General features: G+C 35.9%; 1 protein-coding gene across 1 annotated transcript; it reads right to left on the bottom strand.

Moving 5' to 3' along the window:
- Positions 1–280: 280 nt before the first annotated feature.
- On the bottom strand, positions 281–6,375 carry LOC145765967 (GTP-binding protein Di-Ras2-like). The gene is made up of 4 exons (XM_082577623.1): positions 6,363–6,375; positions 4,613–4,752; positions 3,219–3,389; positions 281–562 (listed from the first exon to the last, which is right to left on the bottom strand). Exons 2-4 carry the CDS (start codon positions 4,748–4,750, stop codon positions 281–283), a joined length of 591 nt encoding a protein of 196 aa, XP_082433749.1. The 5' UTR covers positions 4,751–4,752; positions 6,363–6,375.
- Positions 6,376–8,350: the final 1,975 nt, after the last annotated feature.

Raw genomic sequence — 8,350 nt, forward strand, 5'->3', positions numbered from 1 at the left:
GCCCATATTAGATTTGTGGTTTGAGTGTGAGCAACCCATAAATGAATATGGGCAGCCTATATGGGGGCAATGTGATGCCCGCGGACACAATGTGTATGGGCCCCATATGGGCATCTCACATGGGGCCCGTACATCAGCCCATATGGGTCCCCATGTGGGGCCCATATAGGCTTGCTGGCTGGGTTGTGGTCACTAAAACTTCCAATCTTTGCTTTTCCATTATTGCATCCTTGTTTATAAAAGTGTTAGAAAACTATTTTGAAATCCAAATCTTGTGACATCAGTAAATAAGACAATTTCCTTTTTTCTTATTTCTTCCTCTTTGTGAGGTCATATCATCAGTCAATGTGAGTTTATGCGACTTTTCTAATTTTAAAAGAGTTTCAAATAACTGAGTGACTTGAATATTATTCTTCGCTGAAGTCTCAATGAAAGCACACCGCCAAGTGTTTGCTAACGCCTCGCCTTCTGACTGCGTGATGACACGATCTTGTTCGTCGCATTTGTTTCCTACTAAGCAGATAGGAACATTTGTAATATTGTTTCCTTTCAGCTGCTTGATCTGAAATGCATACAAAATAGTGAAACACTTAGATCAGTTTTTAATCAGCCAGGCATAGTAAAAAACTGAACAAATTAGAAACAACTTTCTTAAAATTTAGTAGGCTAATAGTATAACTTAGTTCAACTCAATTTTTTTTTTTTTTTTGTCGGAATGCAGAAGAAACGATATTGTGAAAATCAATACAGTAACATAAATAACAAAGGGAAAAAATGACAAAACCGTTTAAGACATGCATGCAAAGATTTAATTCTAAGTTTTATGTAGCAGTAAATATAATAAGGCACGGCCACCAAACTTAACAATTCTCACAAGTAGACTACGTAAATAAACTAACTTATTTGAAAGAAAGACAGACAAGACACAACAAGGTTGAGCATTATAACCATATATTTTATATATTTACAAATAGTTTTAACAGTCTAACATTTTCGGCTTAACAAAAGCCCTCATCAGAAATCTGAAAAATAGTTATAAAAATGCAATAAATTTCAACTTCTTGGAGGTGACTAGCTAACTGACTATAAGCACCAAAAAGTACGCAGCGATTAAAAGCAACAGTCGAAAAACAAATTACAATAGGTAAAAAGAAACTACGCAACTAGTAACTACAAAAGAATTTGCACCACAGGATAGGCTAGGGTAGCCTACATCTAGTAAATGTTGAGGAGAATGGACGCGCCTTTTGCAACTAATTGTTTGTTTAAATTTGGGTTGTGGCATTTGATTAACAGCGCTTCCTGAGTTTTGTGTCAAATTTGGATATGCTTTGCGTAAAATGTTAAATGCGTCAGTAGAAAATTTTTGATTATTGTCTTTGGTGGCACATTTTTTTAAGGAAGTTCAGATGCTCCCTTACTCTCGTGGTCAAATGCTTGGTGGACATACGCAATCAATGTACGTCAATGCCTAATCATACTGACATGTAAAACTGTAGGGGAGATGTGTCACCAACGGGTCATTTTTCACATATTTGTTATTTTCTGTCCATACAAAGCTCATGCATCCTCCTTTTTTGGCATAACAGTAGGTCACATATCCTGGTATATTCAGCCAAAAAAGTTTTTTAATTTTCCAACCACTAACTGCCGAAAAATAACTTTTAAATGATAATAAAAAGTGCCCCGTTGGTCAAACCCCTATACGACCAACGGGCCACTGCTATTCGACCAACGGGTCACTTCTACTTGGCAAAAAGCTGATGCACTGGTGCTTATTTTGGACTATTTAATACACGAACAACATACAAACAACACAACAACATGAGCAACAAGCACTAGAAATATGCTTTTATTATGAAATTTCATTTCATATTTTCATATTCAATTTAATTTCATAATATGAGATTTAAGTGTTTTTGGTGTTTATTTTACTCTTTTTAAATCTCATATTTTTCTAAAGTTCAGAAAACTTTAAGATATCAGACAGGTGTTTGTAGATGCCACGGGTGTTGGTGCAGTAGTTTTCTCACTATCCATTGATTTACTCTTTAACATAACGAGCCAACGTTGTTTGTGGTAGCCTATATCATATTTTTTCGCCGAGTTTCGAACAAAAATATTTTGTTTCAAAACATCTTCGACAGCTTTGTTGAGATTTTTTGAACTAAACAACCCTGTTTTATTGCTAGTTGTTTTAATTTCTAACATCTTTAGTCTGAATACATAAAGGAAGACATTGTTGAACAATTAGCTAGTGATCCACTGGTCAAACAGGTGGGTGGTCCGTTGGTCAGATGCACGATAGTTCTTGGATTTTATGGCCTAGTTTAATGATGGATAAAATTTAAATATTTAACTCATTGCAATTTCATTAATCAATGAATAAGCAAACAGCAAACAAAAAATAGTCCTGAAAAAATAAACCGATGGATGAAAAAAATTGCAGAAGAAAAATGTTCAAAATTTACTTTCTACCTTGTAAAACACACTTTCCTTCATAACAATATGAAAAAAAATCACAGGTCCCCGCAAGGAAGATTTCCAAAACCAAAAAGGTTAATCTCGATACCACAATAACATTTTTCGTGCTTCCAACTTTTATTTTAAGAAATAGAAGGGTGGTCCGTTAGTCGTACCCTGTCCGTTGGTGGAACATCTCCCCTATACGATTTTTGAGCAGAGAGGCGAAAGCTTCTGGGACTTTAGTTGAAAATACGAACTAATTTTGAATATTTTGTAAATAGGAAAAACATCCACGTTGGTTTGCTCCAAACCAAAGTAACAAACCCAGTGACATTAATTTTAATTTCTACACTCAAAAATGGCAAGGTTTCGCGCTCTTTTTCAATTGTAAACTTGATGTTTTTATACTTATGAAAGAATCAGTCGTCTCCTCATTCCTGTAACAATTGAAGATTGCCAATTGTTGAAGCAATACGGAATGGCTGAACCTTACAACCATCACAAAAACAAATACTCAACAAAAGTAGCTCAACACGAAGATCAAATAGTCAATGAATCATTGTCAAAAAATAAATTGTCTGCACATGTTGGAGCATCAGAAGAAAAATGGTAACATAAAAGAGTTTTTTGGTATCGCCAAAGTATAACTATTGAAAACTTTCTGATAACTAAAACGTTGCATTCATTCAAATCCTCGATTTTGCTGCTGATGATGAAGACAAAAGCGTTAGCAGATAGACTAGCCTACTTACTTGTTCGTGAAGTGGTTTCAGTTCTTCTATCGATTGTTTACTTGTTATTGAGTAGACGAGAATGAACGCTTGACCACGTGAAATGGAGAGCCTTTGCATCGCCGGAAATCGATGAGAACCGGACGTGTCAGTGATTTGAAGTGTGCACACGTTGGTGTCACAATTCACTACCTAAGATAGTCGTGGTAGGCTATAAATATAATGCTTAAAAGAAGAAAACTTAATCATTTGATTGCACTAAACAACTAACAGTGATTAGAGCTGTTCTAGGTAAATATCTCGGTCTGGCCAAAATGTCTTTGTCTGATTTCATTTTTGCAGTCTTTCTATTTCAATCATGGATGGCATGGCATGGCATTTTTTGCTTTCCTATCACAAATTTTGATCACGCACCAGCATAGACAGCCATTTTATATTGCATGCATCTTCGATCAGTAGGCCTACTTCATCTGTAGACTACCAAATAAAATGGATGCCTGGGAGAATATTCTACCGGCTCACCGTTTTCGTATTGCTTTCTCACAACATAGTTAATAAGTATATTTATTAACTATGCTCACAAGCTTCGATCACCACAATCAGGTGATTTACCGGGATTTCTTAATTTGACCGTCCGTTCTACTAACCCATCCAGTTTATACTCTCCCTTAAATGCTTGATCCTGGCAACCAGATCAGACCGCTACCTTCCACTATGGACATAGGTTCGACAACCCAATCGAGCGCCACGTCACCCACTCATGTTGCATGCCAGTTCAATGTCCTATCGCTTTGCAATCTTCCATTTCAAGTTAGGCCTAATTACTTTAACTTTTTGTTTTATTTATGGTGAAAGTATGTTTTTCAAAGTAGCTTCTGGGGCTTGCTATAAATGAATACAATCAAATTAGATTTCCGTCTTACAAATCATATAGTCTAGTTTGTGACTAACAGCTCTTCTAAAAAGCGGTGGGGAGGTACGAAGAATTAAAGCTTGAGTGGGTATAAGACAAAAAATCTCAAAAAAGGCAAAAAACGCTTTTTGTAGGCTGTTCTTTCTCGCAAGTTTAAGCAATTCCTCTCAAGCGCTCACTCCCTCAGGCCTGCCCTGCTTATGTTAGGCTGAAAAACGTGCCAGAATTGAGCAATAAAAATAAAAGATAGCACAAGATGGAGGTATTTATGACGTAAAGCACAACTGATCGAACATTATCAATCAGTTGCAGATGACACTCTGTCAATATAAATGACTGGGTCTGCATCAGTGGTTTAACTTTAAAACATCCACAAGTGGCCTATGCAAAACTACCAGTATTAAGCTTTCCCAGTCCGAGGCAAAATTTTTTTAGAATTGGGGCTGAATTCGACGTTTTTCCATTGAAAGCGTTTAATCAACTTTAAAATAGTTTTATGCACCTGTCGATAAGTGTCTTCTATAGTCGGTGTGTAAAGCTCTACAAAGGTTCCTTTGATAAATCGAAGGATGAGAGAAGTTTTTCCAACGCCTCCTGCACCAAACACGATTACGTGGTAATCATTGCTTTGTTCAGGCATTGCTGCATCAAAAAAATCATAAACAACAGCTGTTCAAATATCACATGACGCTATAGATCTTCTTTTTCTTAGAACTCCAGACTGACTGTTCCTAACGTTTTATAGTTACAGATCTACAGTACTTCAAACGATAATCTGTAAAATTTTAAGAATGACCTCAAGCAAAATTTTCTAAATTACTTTTAAATACAATTTGGGTAGAGAGGTAACTCTTTTAAACCATAAACAGACATAACTCAGCAACAACACTACATTTAACATTATAAAAACAAAAAACAAAAAGCGAACGTTTTCGGCTAGTCATATAGCCCTTTTCAAGCCTATAAGAAATACATTATTAAAAGAAATGCTAAAGAATCATATAGTATCACAGCAAAAGCATTTCTTTTAATAATGTATTTCTTATAGGCTTGAAAAGGGCTATATGACTAGCCGAAAACGTTCGCTTTTTGTTTTTTGTTTTTATAATGTTAAATGTAGTGTTGTTGCTGAGTTATGTCTGTTTATACTTTTAAATAATAATTAGACCTAGGCCTACATACTACACAGCGTAGATATTTTGTACTAGTTTTTGAAGTCAATGTATTGTATCTTTTGAAGTCATTTACAAACATTCCGAACCTTTTATGGACCTCACTTGAAGAACCACTGTCATAAAATTAGATTTATTTTTTTTTATTTTTAAATGTTGCATGGACTAACGAGCAGTTTAGGCCTACTCATGCTAATTATTTGCTAACCTACGACAGCATAGGGAAGGAATGAAAACTCTTGTTAAACTTTGCATACAACATAAACATCCTTGCAAGATTCAAACTTACTTTAAGTAGTTTCATTAGGTGAAGGAGCGATCAGCAGCCTAGGTTAGAACACAAGTTAAAAACTTTTAGGTAGATCATCAGCTATATAATGTATTTTCATCAGCTTCCTAGGCCTACTTCTGTTTCAAAAACACTAGATAATAAGCCGCAGAAGGCAAAAGCGTTCAAACAATAAAAAAATATTTATCTATGAACGACTGATCCAGGGACAGTTTTAATGTTTTATATCTATTGTAACTATTCTATTTCTCAAATGTTGTCATTCCAACAGCAGCAATAGGCCTATCTATAAACCATCAATCCATCATTATCGTCATTATGCTCCTTCCTCGTATTGAAAGTTGGATACAATGTGCCATATTGTTCTCGACCATCAGCTGTTCGTACTGCACTTTTCGTAACTTTGTCCATTTAGTGATGTTTGTTGTCCAAATCCTTCTTGGTCTGCCTTTGTTTCTTTTACCGTTTACCTTCCCTTCTATTAATGATCTTTGTAACGAGTTTGGTCTTATTGTGGTCTTATTATATAGTATTAATTCTTTTAAAGGCTTGCAATCTTCGCTTATAAAATATTAGATCATCAATGCATTCAGTGTTTGCTGTCAGCAGGGCCGGATATTAGGTGATGGGGGGCCCGGGGCACTTTTAGATCGGGGGGCACCCGTGCAAAAACCATCTCTACGTCTACAGTAACATTATTCCAGCACTGCACTGCACAGCATTTGCAGAAACTTCAAAGGCTGAAAGAAAAAGAAAAACACAAAATCACATTTTGTCCACATAGGGGGGGCCCTTCAAACGTTGAGGGGCCCGGAGCCCCTACACCCTCTGCCCCCCTCTTAGATCCGGGCCTGGCTATCAGTTTGGTAACGCCATCACTAGCAAGTCCATGAGTTTTGGTCGAAATTATTTGCCAAACATAGCAAACGAATACAAAGCAAAATTAATCGCGAAATGAAAGGCTATTTTAATTTTTGCGAAAGGTTAGAAAGCAGAGGTAAAGCTAGATTTTCAATTTCATTGATTGTTCTACTGTAAATTAATAAATACAATGTTTATCAGAGCAAAGTTTCATTGACCTTACTGTGGTTTCTGACATTAGGTCTGGAAAATGTGGAAAGATATGAGGCTGTCCAGGAGCGCACTAGCTACTATAGATACAATTGAGTTCTGATATAATTAAAAGTTGCATGAAAACCAACAACTTTTGGATACGAAATGTAGGCTAATGCCGAGTTTAGATGCTCTACAAACCCTCCACAAAGGTGCTTAATTTGGTGGCTAGAAGTTTGAAGCATTCATTCAAATCCTCATTTTATTAACCTGAACATCACTGATAAGGTCTCAACAGAGTTAATCTTATCGATCCTGAGTACGCAGGATTTTGTCAAGGGGTTTTTGAATCGAAACAAAAGCGAACTGAAAAACGCTGACTTGCTAATAATAACCAGTAAATCACATTGTGTAAGATTAGCCTACCATACTTCGATTGCATTGACAATAATTTTTTTTATTTGAATACAACTATAGTTTACTCATTTGGATATTTTTTTAATTGAAAACAGAAAAATGTGATATAAAACTCTTGATGTCGTATATAATGTTTTAGGTAGACGACGTAGTTAGCTTTCTCATCCCAATGAACCACGCGTATTGAGGGTACATTCAGTGGCGTTTGCAAGATTTTCTTACTGAAAGAGAAGAGCTTTTGATATAATTTGACTTTTTTTTTATTAAGAGTAACCTAATGCTACTATAGTGTGACCAAAGTTTAAGGTAGCCGAGGTAATCTGTTGATGAAATATAAACTCTCACAGTCTTTGCGTATGTCACTGTACTTTTGAATTGAATTATTGGATATGTGAATATAAAAAGTATGATATCAGGCATAACGGCTTAGAAAAAAACTGTAATAGTTCGATTAACAGGCAATGTCATGAAATTAAAGCATAAATCGAATCTCTTTGTGAAAGTTCAAATATCGAATGTTATTTATTACGCCTACGGTACCGTAGTTTAAACAAACATAATCGCACTCTAAACATATAGGCTATAACAAAAAAAAGGCCTATATTACAGGGCCGGGTGAGCACCATCTCATCTCCCTCTTCCCTCCGAAATTCATTTGTGGGCCTCTACTTTTTAGTAAAGGTGTACAATAGGTTCTGAATTCTTATCAAAAACACCAGACTGACTTTACAATCTATTGAGACTCCATCTTTAACTAGATAACAATGCAATGAGCTGTAGAGTTTCACTAAAATAGCTAAAAGATTTTACAAGGCCGTTTTTAGAGAATAATTTGTCGTGGAAAAAGGACGTCTCTAAAACATGTAATTGTATCGCTCTTGAAATACAAAAACTACAAACGAGAGAAAGAATGACGCAGTGTCTGCCTTGAAAAAAATATGACGCTGGGTTGAATGCAAAACAGCCCACATTAACAAGGAAGTTACAAAAAGTTTGGAGACGGGGAGTTTTCTTCCGTATGCAAGTCTCCCCTCCCAAAAAGTTTTTAAATTAAAAAAATTATCTCGAATGCAAAAATATACGCGGGATATAACTGTCAACGCTTCGGGATGTCAACGCTTCGAGGATGCCTGTCAACGCTTCGGGATGCCATTATTGAACATCTTTGTCGTTTCACGAGCATTCAGTTTGGACAACTCTTGTGCTTTCAACGGTTGAAAGACATTTTTCCAATAAACCGAGAGCGTAGTATTATTTCTTCTGTAAACTCCAACAACAGAGCATAAATTTACTAGCTTCCCTGATTTAA

Source organism: Aplidium turbinatum, chromosome 1, assembly GCF_918807975.1.
Source record: "Aplidium turbinatum chromosome 1, kaAplTurb1.1, whole genome shotgun sequence".
NCBI lineage: Eukaryota > Metazoa > Chordata > Ascidiacea > Aplousobranchia > Polyclinidae > Aplidium > Aplidium turbinatum.